This window comes from Lepus europaeus, chromosome 10, assembly GCF_033115175.1.
Source record: "Lepus europaeus isolate LE1 chromosome 10, mLepTim1.pri, whole genome shotgun sequence".
Taxonomy (NCBI): Eukaryota; Metazoa; Chordata; class Mammalia; order Lagomorpha; family Leporidae; genus Lepus; species Lepus europaeus.
The window spans coordinates 16,188,402-16,203,776 of record NC_084836.1 but is presented as its reverse complement, the minus strand read 5'-3'; the positions used below and the strand labels follow the sequence as shown (position 1 = coordinate 16,203,776).

The following is a 15,375-nucleotide window of genomic DNA, read 5'->3' as shown; positions in this document are numbered from 1 at the left end:
AGAGGCGCCAGTTCAAGACCCAGCTGCTCCATTTCCGATCCAGCTCTCTGCTATGGCCTGGTAAAGCAGTAGAATATTGCCCAAGTATTTGGGCCCCTGCACCCTTGTGGGAGACCTGAAGAAGCTCCTACTCCTGGCTTCAGATCGGCACAGCTCTGACCATTGCGGCCAATTGGGGAATGAACCACCGGATGGAAGACCGACCTCCCTCCCTCCCTCCCTCTCTCTCTGCCTCTCCTCTCTGTGTAACTCTGACTTTCAAATAAATCAATCTTTAAAAAAAAAAAAAAAAGGATGCACCCTCTATTCCCTCTATTTTCAAAAAAGATTTATTTATTTAAAAGGTAGAATTACAGAGAGAGGGGGAAAGAGACACAGAGAGACAGAAAGAGATCTTCTATCGCTGGTTCACTCCCCAAATGGCCACAATGGCTGGGGCTGGGCCAAAAGTAGGAGCCAGGAGCTTCTTTCAGGTCTCCCACATGAGTGCAGGGGCCCAGGGACTTGAACCATCTTCTGCTACTTTCTCAGGTCACCAACAAGGAGCTGGATTGTAAACAGAGCAGCCAGCGCCCATATTGGAGGCAGGCACTGCAGGCGGCAGTGGCTTAACCCTCTGTGCCACAGTGGGAGGCCTGCTGTTGGAGTTTTGATAGGGATTGCATTGAATCTGTATATTGCTTTAGATGGTGCAGACACTTGAACACTACTCATTCTTCCAATCCATGAACGTGGGTTATCTTTCCATTTATTTGTGTTTCTTCAATTTCTTTCATTAACATTTTGTTTCCAGTATATAGACCTTTCACCTCTTTGGTTAAATTTTATTCTTTGTTATGCTATTATAAATTATTTTCTTGATTTCTTTTTCAGATAGGTCTTCATTAGCGTAAAGAAAGGCAACTGACTTTTTGTTAACTTTTTCATTGAAATTTGTTGAATTCTGCAATTTACCAAATTCATTCAATAGTGTGTGTGTGTGTGTGTGCAGTCTTTAAGATTTTCTCCAGGGACCGTTGCTGTGATGTAGCAGGTAAAGCTGCTGCCTGCCGTACCAGCATCCCATATGGGTGCCAGCTCAAGTCCCGGCTGCTTTACTTCCGATCCAGCTCTCTGCTACGGCCGGGAAAGCAGTAGAAGATGGCCCAAGTCCTTGGACCCCGCACCCACATGAGAGACCCAGAAGAAGCTCCTAGCTCTTGGCTTCAGACTGGCTCAGCCTCAGCCTTTGCAGCCATCTAGGGAGTGAACGAGCAGATAGAAGACTTCTCTACCTCTGCCTCTGTAGCTCTGCCCTTCAAACAAATAAATCTTAAAAAAAATTTTTTTTCTCCATTAGAGATTATGCCATGGACAAATTTTACTCTTCCTTTCTGATTTGGATACTTCTTTTTCTTATCTGATTCTTTTGCTAGTCTTCTAGCACTAAGTTGAATAGAAGCAATGAGAATGGGAATCCTTGACTTACACCAGATCTTAGAAGAAAAGTTTTCAGGGGCTGGCACTGTGGCACAGTGGGTTAAAGCCCTGGCATGCAGCACTGAGACATCCATTGTAATCTACTTTCATTTCTCATTTTATATATTTGACTATTCTCCCTTTTTTCCTAGTCTAATGTTCTGTCAAATTTGTTTATTCTTAAATTTAGAAGCCTCTTAGCTTTGTTGGTTTAGTGTGTAGTTTCTCTATTCTCTACTTCTGCTCTGATCTTTATTATTTCCTTCCTTCCTCCTGCTAACTTGAGATTTAGTTTGCCTTTTGATTTCTTCTTTGACCCACTGGTTGTTCAGGACTGAGTTGTTTAATCTCCACATATTGGTGAGTTTTACACTTTTTCTTCTGTTATTGATTTCTTCTTTTTATAAAAGATTTATTTTTCTTATTTGAAAGAGTTAGAGACAGAGAGAGAGGTCTTCCATCTGCTGGTTCACTCCCCAGATGGCCACAACGGCTGGAGCTGCACTGATCCGAAGCCAGGAGCTTCTTCCGGGTGTTCCACGCGGGTGCAGGGGCCCAAGGACTTGGGCCATCTTCTACTGCTTTCCCAGGCCATAGCAGAGAGCTGGATCTGAAGAGGAGCAACTGGGACTAGAATCGGCACCCATATGGGATGCCAGCACTTCAGGCCAGGGCTTTAACCCACTGCACCACAGCGCCGGCCCCCTGTTACTGACTTCTAATTTCATCTTTGCGGTCAGAAAAGATACTTGATAGGATTTCAATCTTATATTGTTAAGACTTGTTTTGTGGCTTAATAGAACTCTCCTGGAGAACGCAACAAGTGATCTTGAGAAGAATGTGTATTCTGCTGTGGACAGAAGGTTTGTTTATGTCTATGAGTCCATTCAGTCTAAAGTAGAGTTAACGTCAATGTTTTCTTATTGATTTTGTGTCTGGATGATCAACCAGTTGTTGAAAGTGAGGCACTGAAGTCCCCAACTATTATTCTATTGTTTTCTATTTCTCCTTTCAGATCTATTAATAACTGCTTTAGGTGATCTGATATTGGGTACAGACATATTTACAATTGTTATATCCTCTTGATGAATAGCCCCCATCAGATTTTTCTTTTTTTTTTTTAAATTAAACTTTTATTTAATGAATATAAATTTCCAAAGTATAGCTTATGGGGTACAATGGCTTCCCCCCTCCCATAACTTCCCTCCCGCCCGCAACCCTCCCCTTTGCCGCTCCCTTTCCCCTTCCATTCATGTAAAGATTCATTTTCAATTCTCTTTGTATACAGAAGATCAGTTTAGTATATATTAGGTAAAGATTTCAACATTTTGCCCATATAGCAACATAAAGTGAAAAAACTACCATTGGATTACTAATTATAGCATTAAATAGCAATGTACAGCACATTAAAGACAGAGATCCTACATAATTTTTTTTTCAAATTAATTAATTTTCTATGCCATTTCCATTTTAACACCAGGTTGTTTTTTTTTTTTTTTCATTTCCAATTCTCTTTATATACAGAAGATCACTTCAGTATATAATTAGTAAAGACCTCATCAGTTTCTGCCCACACAGAAACGCAAAGTATAAAAATACTGTTTCAGTACTAGTTATAGCATCACTTCGCTTTAGACGACACATTAGGGACAGATCCCACATGGGGTGTAAGTACACAGTGACTCCTGTTGCTGACCTCTGGAACCAAACCTTATAGGTACCATGAAATCTTTTTTCTTTTTTATCTCTAAAGACTTAGTATTTTCTATAGTTCAGGAATTAAACTTCGTTTCCAAGAGCTAAGCTTCTCAGCAGGATGAATGGGGTCTTGAAATTCAAATGTGCCTATTCCTAATCTTGGTATTCATAAGAAAAATATGTGGCATTCTCTCCTGATCTTATGAGGCCCCCTAGTGCTCACAATGTAGATGCTTTAGCAACCCAAACACAGGACACTTCACCTGTAACTGTTACATGCATTATGGAATAATTTTGTAGTGATATCCCTTGGTCACTAAATATATCTTTAGAGGAAAAAATGATACAAATCAAATATAAAAAATCCTATTTTAATGAATTCATTTCGAATTACTTTTAGCCAACTTTCATAATATAAAAACCTAGAAAAATTCTAAGCAATATTCAATAATATTATTTTTCAAAATTATGGTCAGTGATGTAACTTTCCATTTTACCTTTTTATTTCTTGATCCAATTAAACTATTCACTATATCACACTCAAAATGCTGACAGTTTAGTTGCTGGTTGTCAGCCTCCATCTTAAATCACCATGCATTCCATCACTTGTTTTAGCTGAGAGGGAATTCCAGGTCACCCACTTTTACCTCAGCCTGGAGGGAGACCTGACTGGGGTCTACGCAACTGCTGAGCTGGAGCAGGGAAGCCAACTTGCTTCTTTCCCCTCCCCACGCCCAGAGAGCACCATATTCTGCAGCAGAAAGTCATGCAGCACCATAGTCAGGGCAACATGTGGGGCAAAGGACAGATCCCCTGCATCCTGTAATTGTGAGAGTTTTGGGGAATCAGCACCAGACCTATGCTCACATCTCTATGTAAGTGGACTCACTTTAGCTTCTGGGAGCTAACACCAAAAGCAGCCCATTTAAAAAAAAAAAAATCTACTCCCACCCTGGGATATTTGAATAATGACTGCGCTACACCCTGCAACACCAGGACTGTAACAATTCATTTTAAATTTCTCAGTGCCACTGGAAGACATGGGGTGAACATAAGAATCTACCTGCATTCCACCTCTCTGGACTTGTACCCTCGAGAGCAAAATCTCCTGTATGCCTTGTAGTCACCCTGTAGGACTGGAACAGGTCCAGTTCACATCCCCTATTCCCAGGTGTAGGGCGGTTGATGTCATAGCCACAGCACCAGTCGGACCCTCCTAGCAAGACCTGAGGAAGGGTCCCTCAACATCACATAGTCCTAGAGCCACAGCCGTTGGGGCCACCTGAGGAAGGGTCCATCAACATCACACAGTCCTAGAGCCACAGCCGTTGGGGCCACCTGAGGAAGGGTCCATCAACATCACACAGTCCTAGAGCCACAGTCATTGATGCCACCAGCCCCAGTATCACTCAGGCTTGCCAGCAGGACTAGGGGACAGCCACCCCTGTCTTCCTCAGTGTCAAGAACAAGGCCCTGGCTATCACATTCACCAGGGAGACTGTCGCTGAACTCTCTGTGGGCCAAAGATACACACCCAAGGAACACTTATTCCTCTCAAAGTCACACTTCTATCCCTATGAACTGCAGCAGGCTAGGCCACTGTGTCACCTATAGACATTAAGACAAAAGAAATTAAAAAAAAAGAAGAAGAAAGAAATCACACAAAGACTATGCTGCTGAGCTCACCCAGAACCAAAGGCAAAGCAACAAACCAAGTGATACCTTGTATTCCAGCTAAACCATAAATCTTTTCAAATAAAACCTACTTCCGTAAAGAAGAAGGGACATCACTTATCGGACTTTTGGCTAAGATCAAGTGAAGAAGAAGGGACAAATATACCAGATGGGCAGATGTCAACACAGGGACACAGGAGAAATGAAGAAACAAGGTAGCATGACGGCTCCAAGAGAACACAATACTCCTCCAGAATTAGATCCTGAACTAGAGAAAATCTATGAAATGACAGATATTGAAACCAGAACAATGATTGTAAGGAAACGCAATGAGATGCAAGAGAATACTGTGGCATAATAAGTTAAGCCTCCACCTGTGACATTGCCATTCCATATGGACACTGGTTCCAGTCCCAGCTGCTCCACTTCCAATCCAATTCCCTGCTAATGGCCTGTGAAAGCAGTGGAAGATGGCCCAAGTGCTTGGGCTCCTGCACTTACATGAAAGAACCAAAAGAAGTTCCTGGGTCATGACCAACCCAGCTCCAGCTGTTGCAGCCATCTGGGGAATGAACCAGTGGATGGAAGACCATTCTCTCTGTCTTTGTCTCTGTCTCTAACTCTGCCTCTCAAAAACATAAATAATTTTTTTTAAATGAGCATACGAATAGATTAAAGAAATCAGGAAATCAATGATTGACATGAATGAAAATATTACTAAGGAGAGAGAATTCAATAAGAAGAAACAAACAGAAATTTTGGAGATGAAATCTTCTATCAGTGAAATAAAAAATACAATTGAGAGCTTTAAAAGCAGAATAGTTCAAGTGGAGGAAAAAATTTCTGACCTCCAGGACAAGAATTTTGAAACAGCCCAAACAAAAAACAAAGAGAAAATAATTAAAAAGAATGAAGAAAGTCTATGTAAAATATAAGTTAAATGACCAAATATTCATATTAGAGCTATTCCTGAAAGAAAAGGAAAAAGGCATTGACAACCTGCTAAATGAAATAACAGTTGAAAATTTCTCAGATCTTAAAAGAGATATGACATCCAGACACACGAAGCTCTAATTTCTTGAAGCAGACTCAACCAAGAAAGGTCTTCTCTGAGGCATAGCATCATCAAGTTGTCAAAAGTTAAAGAGAGGGGCCAGCATCATGGCTCACTTGGTTAATCCTCCACCTGTGGCCCCAGCATCCCATATGGGCACCGGGTTCTAGTCCCGGTTGCTCTTCTTCCACTCCAGCTCTCTGCTGTGGCCCGGGAGTGCAGTGGAGGATGGTCCAAGTGCTTGGGCCCCTGCACCTGCATGGGAGACCAGAAGGAAGCACCTGGCTCCTGGCTTCGGATCGGCACAGCGCCAGCCATAGCGGCCATTTGGGGGGGGTGAACCAATGGAAGGAAGACCTTTCTCTCTGTCTCTCTCTCTGTCTATAACTCTACCTGTCCAAAAAAAAAAAAAAAAAAAAAAAAAAGTTAAAGACAAACAGAATCCTAAAGACAGAAGGTGAAAGGGGTCAAATTACATATAAGGGAAAACCAATCAGATTAACAGGCTTCTCAGCGGAAACCCTATAAGCCAGAAGAGACTGGGATGATATATTCAAAGTCTTAAAAGAAAAAAAATTCCAACCAAGAATATCATATCCCACAAAGCTTCAACTTTTAAAGTTGAAGGAGAGCGGCCGGCGCCATGGCTCACTAGGCTAATCCTCCGCCTTGCGGCCCCGGCACACAGGGTTCTAGTCCCAGTTGGGGCGCCGGATTCTGTCCCGGTTGCCCCTCTTCCAGGCCAGCTCTCTGCTATGGCCCGGGAAGGCAGTGGAGGATGGCCCAAGTCCTTGGGCCCTGCACCCGCAAGGGAGACCGGGAGAAGTGCCTGGCTCCTGGCTTCGGATCGGCACGATGCACTGGCCGCAGCGGCCATTGGAGGGTGAACCAACGGCAAAAAGGAAGACCTTTCTCTGTCTCTCTCTCACTATCCACTCTACCTGTCAAAAAAAAAAAAAAAAAAAAAAAAGTTGGAGAAATAAAATATGTTCCAGATAAGCAAAAACAGAGAGAAATCACCACCACCAGACCAGCCTTACAAGAAATTCTGAAATGCAGTCTGCATTAGAAGTAAACTTCATGAAAACACATGACATCACCAAATTAATTAACAGAGCAGGTAGACTCAGTACCCAATCAACAAGATGACAGGTCTTAGTTCTTATCTATCAATACTAACCTTGACTGTAAATCGATTAAATTCACCTACCAAAAGACTTTGGTTGGCTGAATGGATAAAAAAACCATGATCTCCTATATGCCACCAACAAGAAACTCACTTCACAAAAATACATACAGACTGAAAGTGAAGGGTTGGAAAAAGATATACCAAGCAAAAGGAAACCAAAAGCCATCTTGATAACAAGTAAAACAGACTTTAAATCAAAAACTATAAAAAGAGATAAAGAAGGACATTATATTTTCATAAAAGGTTCCATTCAGCAAGAAGACAAAACAAGCATAAATATATATGCACACAAGACCACCCAGATACATACAGAAAATACTATTAGACCTAAAGGGAGAGACAGACTCCAATAAAATAATCGTGCATGACTTGAATGTTTTACCTGAGCGAGTGTAAACAAAGCAACACCACACATGGATAAAATCTGATGCTCCTTTACTGCCGGTGGTGTAGAGTGGGCTCGTGCCCTAAAGAACTCTCGACCCTGAAGCACAAAGCAACAGGGTTTATAAAGGCAAAAACCGCAAAATTGGGAGGGGAATACATGGTTGCTAGGATCAAGGGCGGGGCGGAGGGGGGAATATATGGTTACTGGGGTCAAGCTGACCTAAAACCTATGTGAAACTAGTATCAATTATAATCTTGACAATACCAGTTACAATCTTAACAAATTTTTTTTTTTTGACAGGCAGAGTGGATAGTGAGAAAGAGACAGAGAGAAAGGTCTTCCTTTTGCCGTTGGTTCACCCTCCAATGGCCGCCGCAGCCAGTGCGCTGTGGCCGGCGCAACGCACTGATCCAAAGGCAGGAGCCAGGTGCTTCTCCTGGTCTCCCATGGGGTGCAGGGCCCTAGCACTTGGGCCATCCTCCACTGCCCTCCCGGGCCACAGCAGAGAGCTGGCCTGGAAGAGGAGCAACCAGGACAGGACCGGTGCCCCGACCAGGACTAGAACCTGGTATGCCGGCACCGCAAGGCGGAGGATTAACCTATTGAGCCGTGGCGCCGGCCAATCTTAACAATTTTAATTATAATCCTGACATTAATCCAGGTATTAGTTTTAATCATATGAAAGACATAGACAAATTACATTTTTATCATTAACCCAGGTGCAACCTATCCACTTCCAAGCTTGAGCGATCATGCTAGGAGGTTTCTATGCTCTGCCAAGTGTGATGGTAGTGTGTGCTATTGTCCAACTGTTTTATATCATAGTTTCAGACCAGAGTCTCACGGTGTATGTAGAGGGGGAGTGTAGAGGGGTGTGTGTAGAATGGAGTCTCAGGTTCTCCAAAATGGAGTCCCTACTGTCAAGGTGTTATTTCATGAACACCTCACTCTCATCAATGAATAGATTATCCAGACCAAAAAAATCAATCTACATTAGAGCTGAAACATACTATAGAGCAAATGCACCTAACAAACAGTTATAGGCCATTTCACCAAACAGCTACAGAATACACATTACTCTCACCAGCACATGGATCATTTTCTAGGATAGACCACATATTAGCCCACAAATCAAATCTCAGCAAATTTAAAAAGACTGAAATCATAGCATGTATCTTCTCAGATGACAAAGGAACAAAACTAGAAATCAACAAGAACAACAGGACATTCATAAATACTTGGAAATTAAACAGCATGTCACTGAAGAAATTAAAAAGGACCACTGAAGAAATTAAAAAGGAAATCAAAAACTTTTTTGAAATACATGAAAATGAAAACACAACATATAAAAACCTGTGGGGTAAAGCAGCCACCTGTACTGCCAGTAGTCCATATGAACGCTGGTTCAGGTCTCAGCTACTCCACTTCCAACCCAGCTCTCTGCTATGGCCTGGGAAAGCAGTAGAAAATGGTCTGAGTCCTTGGACCCCTGTATCTGTTTAGGGGACCTGGAGGAAGCTCCTGGCTCCTGGTTTCTCTGGCCATTGCAGCCATCTGGGCAGCAAACCTGCAGATGGAAGACCTCTCTCTTCCTCTCTCTCACTCTCCCTCTCTCCCTCCCTCCTTCTGCTTCTCTGTAACTCTGCCCTTAAAATAAATAAATGAATCTTAAAAAAAAAAAAAAAAAAAAAAACCTGTGGGATACAGCAAAAGCAGTATTAAGAGGGAAGTTTATAGCTTAGTGCTTATATTTAAAAAAGAGAAATGTCTCAAAGATATAATGATGCATCTTGAACACTTAGAAAAACAAGAACACATAAAACCTGAAATCAGCAGTAGGCAAGAAATAATAAGGATTAGAGCAGAAATCAATGAATTGAAACTAAAAAGTAACACAAATCATCAACAAAACAAAGTATTGGTTTTTTGAGAAGATAAAATACATAAACCTCTAGCCAAATTAACAAATTAAAATACAGGAAAAAATGCAAGTAATTAAAATTAGTGATGAAAAAAAGGAAACATTACAACTGATACCACTGAAATACAAAGGATCATAAGAAACTACTATGAAGAACTATATGCCAAAAAAATAGAAAACCTCAAAGAAATAGTTAAATTCCTAGATTCATATAACCTTCCAAGATCAGCTCAAGAAGATATAGACAACCTAAACATACCCATAACAAGCAATGAGATTGAAGCAGTAATGACAAGTCTTCCATCAAGGAAAAGTCCAGAACCTGGTTGCTTTACTATTGAATGCTACAAAACATTCAAAGAGGAAGTAACTCTAATACTCTTCAAACTATTCCAAAATATTGAATAGGATAGAACTCTGTCAAACTGTTTTTATGAGGCCAGCATTACTTTGATACCAAAACCAAATAAAGACATCACACACACACACACACACACAAACTACAGACTTATATTCTTAATGAACACAGATGCAAAGATTCTCAACAATATAATAGCACATCAAATCCAAAACCACATCAAAAAGATCATACACCACGATCAAGTGGGATTTACTCCAGAAATACAAGAGTGATTCAACATTCACAAATCTATAAACATCATAAATCACATCAACAGAATGAAGAAGAAAACCCACATGGTCATTTCAATAGATGCAGAGAAAGCATCTGCTAAAATTCAACACCCCTTCATGATAAAATCTCTCCACAAATTAGGTATGGAAGGAACATTACTCAAAATTATAAAGGCTATATATCATAAACCAATAGCCAGTGTCATAATGAATGGGGAAAAACCGAAAGCACTTCCCCTCAGATCTAGAACAAGACAAGTATGTCCACTTTCACCACTTTATTCACTTGATAAAGTACTGGAAGTTTTAGCAACAGCAATTAGGGTGGCAAAAGAAATAAAGGACATCAAAATTGGAAAAGAGGAAATTAAATTATCCATGTTTATAGATGACATAATGTATGCAGTAAATGGAAAAACCTAAACAGTTCATCAAAAAAGCTGTTGAATTGATAAACCAATTCAATAAAGTTACAGGTTATAAAATAAACATACAAAAAAAAGTAGCTTTTTGATTTGCTAATGATGAACTCACAGAAAGAGAAATCAAGACAAAGCCCATTCACAATAGCCATACAAAAAAGCAAACATTTAGGAATAAGTTTAACTAAAGAAGTGAAAAATCTCTACAATGAAAATTATCAAACACTGATGAAAGAAATCACCAAGGACAGAAAAAAATGGAAAGATATTCTTTGCTCACTGATTGGAAGAATCAATATCATCAAAATGTCTATACTACCTAAAGCAATCTACAGATTCAATGCAATCCCTATCAAAATACCAATGGCATTCTTCACAAGGTTAGAAAAACAATCCTAAAATTCATATGAAATTAAAAAAATAGCTAAAGCAATCCTAAGCAAGAAAAATAGAGCTGGAAACAACACAATACCTAATTTCAAAGCATAACAGTAATTAAAACATCTTGGATTCCTGCTCAAGACAGGCCAAGGTGATCAGACATCACCTAGGAGATGGTAGAGGATGAAGAAGCTGATCAGAGAGCAAAGGTAACCAGGTAGGTGGGGGTAGGGTGGAGGGGCTGTTGGGACTGAACTGCCTCAGCAAGGTTCCTTTGCTAAAACTGGATTTTATAAGGAAGGGAACAGATGAGCCTAGGAGAAAGTTCAGCAGTTTAACTAAAGTTTGGCCAAGAAAAGAATCTTTATCACCACTTTGGTTTTGTTTTGTTTTGTTTTGTTTTTTGACAGGCAGAGTGGACAGTGAGAGAGAGACAGAGAGAAAGGTCTTCCTTTTGCCATTGGTTCACCTTCCAATGGCCGCTGCGGCTGCGGCCGGCGCACCGCGCTGATCCGATGGCAGGAGCCAGGTGCTTCTCCTGGTCTCCGATGGGGTGCAGGGACCAAGCACTTGGGCCATCCTCCACTGCACTCCCTGGCCACAGCAGAGAGCTGGCCTGGAAGAGGGGCAACCGGGACAGAATCCGGTGCCCCGACCGGGACTAGAACCCAGTGTGCCGGTGCCACAAGGCAGAGGATTAGCCTAGTGAGCCAAGGCGCCAGCCTTTTTTTTTTTTTTTTTGTAAGATTCATTTATTTATTTGAAAGGCAGAGCTACAGAGAGGCAGAAGCAGAGGCAGAAAGAGACAGAGATCTTCCATCTGCCAGCTCACTCCCCAAATGGCCGCAACAGCCAGAGCTGAGCAGACCCGAATCCAGGAGCCAGGAGCTTCCTCTGGGTCTCCCACATGGGTGCAGGGGCCCAAGGACTTGGGCCATCTTCCACTGCTTTCCTAGGCCATAGCAAAGAGCTGGATTGGAAGTAGAGCATCTAGGACTCCAACCGGTGCCCAGATGGGATGCCAGCACTACAAACGGCAGCTTTACCCACTATTACCCACTACACCACAGCCCCCGCCGCACCACTTTTTTTCAAGGGATGAAACACCCTGATAGCTGAGAAATGTGTTATAAATTACTTAGTAGCACTTTAAGTACACAAGCCTGCAAACACTATGCCTTTCTTTTTCAGGTATGCAGTACTGGGGAAACCATCCCATAATTACTGCCAATCCTCCAGCCTCACTCTCACTCTCAACTTTTCCTGGGTAGTCCCATAGAATTTTTGTCTTATTCATATTGAAAAAAAACCCTTCGTCCTCTTCTACTCTTCTCCTCTCTTACCTCCTCTTTGAAGTGGGAGACACTTAACTAATTGGCAAGCCTAAAGAAAAGGGCATTAGGCATGCCTAACTCAGGCCCTTACTGGCTTTCTCTTTGAAAATCCAAAGATCTATTGATACCAGCCTCCCTTCTCCATACAGGTCTTTTCCATGGGATGAACACTACAAGTTGTCCAACTGCCTAAGAGTGGGTGGGAAAGTTTAATACCCTCATAGAGTAGGAAAAGAATATTAAGCCACATTATCTTACAAAAGCCGTAAGTTAGTATTTCAACCCCCAACTTCAGCATTTATTTCTAAATCGTATGATAACTCAGAGAAGGAAAAAAATGACCAATTTGTCACCCCAACAATATAAATCAGAGCAGATTGTTGTCATTCCTTTAATAACATAATTCTCATTTTCCGTGCATCTTTTGAGTGGGAGATAAGACTTTAGCATCACCCTGAGTATACTTGAACATATATTCTTCCTTGTATATTGCACAACAAAAGTCAAACACCTATGGGAACAAGATCATACATGTAGGCCACTGATCATCTATTGCCTTTACATTACTTCAAGTGGATGCATCTTTATCTTCTAAATGACAAAAGTTTTCCTTGAACATTTACTTCAAGTTCTACTGAATATTTTTACGTACTCATTAAATAATTTAAGGCAATTTTATATATTAAATGAAGCTTCCTGTCATATCTCCAAAAGTCAAAGAAAATTATCACCTGTGGTAGGTTAAAGCCCTTTCTTTCATTCAAGAACATATATCTGGTGGTATATTTTAAAATAAAACTAGAGTCCAATTAGTTTAAAGAAGCAAATCTGTATAGAACCCATGAAAAATACATGAGGATACGTAAATAAATGTTTGCCTCTGGCTTGCCTTATAAACTAATTTTTTTCTTGTATTAATTTCTGTTCACTTCCTAATTTTTTCTGGCATCTAAAAAAATAAATAAAACCACAACCAATATTTAGCATTTAACAAATGCTCAGAAATCTTATTAATTTACCATTGACAGTAGTCCTGGGTGCAAGTCTACATTAAAACAATTCACCCGATTTTATAAATACTCTGCCTTGTTCATTAGGAATTATGTTTATAGGATGATTCCTACTTCATAAAGCATTGAGAGTAATTTTCATGGTTTTTTTTTTTTCTTCTTTCTGTTAATTGCCAGGAGGATAATTACTGGTGTGGATTTCTGATAGGGAAAATATCCCATTGGTAAATCTCAAGTACCACTAGTCTTACATTTTGGGACAATTGTTCAACATATATAACAGAAAAGTATAGGTGGTCTTCCAGCTGGCTACACTTTTAGAGCCAAGGGCAGAAATCCTAGAGTAAGACAGATCTATATTCAATCCTCTCAAATTAGTTAATTTTGGGTAGCATACAACCAGAAGTAGAGATTGTACAGTTTTAAATTCCCTAAGAGAAAAAACATTTAAGAACCATAACACGTAGTATGTGTAAAACAAATAACAGTTATTCTAATCATCTCAACAACAGTGCTAACACAGATGAAATGAAGGTCACCATGATTCATGGCATCCCTACAATATTTATTTAAAGAAACTCTGAGTAAGACATTATATTTGGTTTCAAGTTAACTTACCAAGACAGGAATACAAGCCTTGACTTATCCAAGCTAATATGGCCAGAGTTATAAGGTCACCAAAACTAGCTGCAATGGGTGTAGCAACATTATCAGGATTGATACCAGTCTTCTTTGAACCAACGATAACCCCAACCATTATTATTCCTGGAAGAAAGAATGTTCATTACTTTTTGTGCTATGATTTAAAGAAAAGCAATTCCCCAAATGCCAAAATATGTAGGACAAACAGCCTATCATTTCTAGTTAGAATGTTTTAGTGAGTTGACAAAAGCAAACATTTTATGCCCAGGCAAAATGGTTTTCACCAAATTCCAAAGGACTCATAAGAGATTTGAAAAATTCAATGTTTTTAGATATCTGAAAAGTATTGTAAAAGTTACAATAAAGCTAAAATTTCAAATTTAGTAACATAGGTGTCTCAAATCTAATCAGATTTGTATGTATTAAACCCAAAAATTTTACCTGTAAACCTAAATGAAGTATAAAATACTAAAGAAAGGTGAGTCATGTATCGGAAGATCACCAACAGAAAGAGATTTGTTCACATATGGTAGCTAGAAATGCTTGCATTTATTATTTAAAGTGTTGAGATATTAAGAAGCAGGAAGTAATTAAATTTTGAACACTAATGACCAGTACACAAGAAACAGTCTTTGTTGAAGATACTCTTTTAACCCAAAGCTTCTATCTATAAACAGACAAAAAGAGAGCAAAATGTGACTATGTACTTGCACTTAAATTACTTACTTTCTTGAATCCTACAAATGGGAGAAAAATCATAACATTTACATTAAAACACAATTGTATAGATTTCCCCATGCTAACACATTAAGGGAATGCAGGACAGAGAAAATCTAAAATGTTTCATTTGTTTATGTATTAACTATATATCAGTATGGAAACCTAAATATGATTACAGAAAAATAAACAGAATATATCAGTGAATTTTTAGAGTAAAAATAACTTTTTATTCCTGCATGTTCATTTTATGGATAATGAAAGCAAGGTTCTGGGATAGGGTTTAAATGTTTGCTTAAGTTCATAGTTTGTATGACTCTAGTCAGTGTTTTTAATACTGCCCCATGAAGTCAAAACTTTTTTTCTTTTCTTTTTTTTAGCTTTATCTATTTGAAAGGCAGAGTTACTGAGAGAGGCAGAAGAGAGGCGGGGGGTGGGGCAGACGCAGAGGCACAGAGTGAGATAAAGAGAAAATATCTTCCATCCACTGGTTCATTCCCCAAATGATTGCAGCAGCCAGGACTGGGCCAGGAGCCAGGAGCTTCCTCCAGGTCTCCCACATGGGTGCAGGAGCTCAAGTGCTTGGGCTACCTTTTGTTGTTTTCCCAGGCACATTAGCAGGGAGCCGGATCAGAAGTAGAGCAGCTAGGACTTGAACTGGTGCCCATGTGGTATACTGGCACTGCAAGTGGCAGCTTTACCCACTATTTCACAGTGCCCACCTCAAGTAAAAATTTTTAAAAACTAGAATATTTGTCCTCAAACAATGCCTCATCTTATACTTTGCAGTTTTTTTCAATCACTGAACTTACTTTCACATATATCATTGTAAAAAGGAAAAACAGCAATAGCAG

The 15,375-nt window shown here is 40.0% G+C and overlaps 1 protein-coding gene across 6 annotated transcripts in view; it reads right to left on the bottom strand.

Moving 5' to 3' along the window:
• Window positions 1-15,375, bottom strand: part of SLC41A2 (solute carrier family 41 member 2) — a 149,747-nt gene that overhangs the window by 75,567 nt on the left and 58,805 nt on the right. For all 6 annotated transcript variants that reach the window (XM_062202990.1, XM_062202993.1, XM_062202988.1 and 3 more), the window contains one exon: window positions 13,781-13,927. In XM_062202990.1, the coding sequence (XP_062058974.1) occupies window positions 13,781-13,927 (147 nt within the window). The remainder of the gene's footprint in view (window positions 1-13,780; window positions 13,928-15,375) is intronic.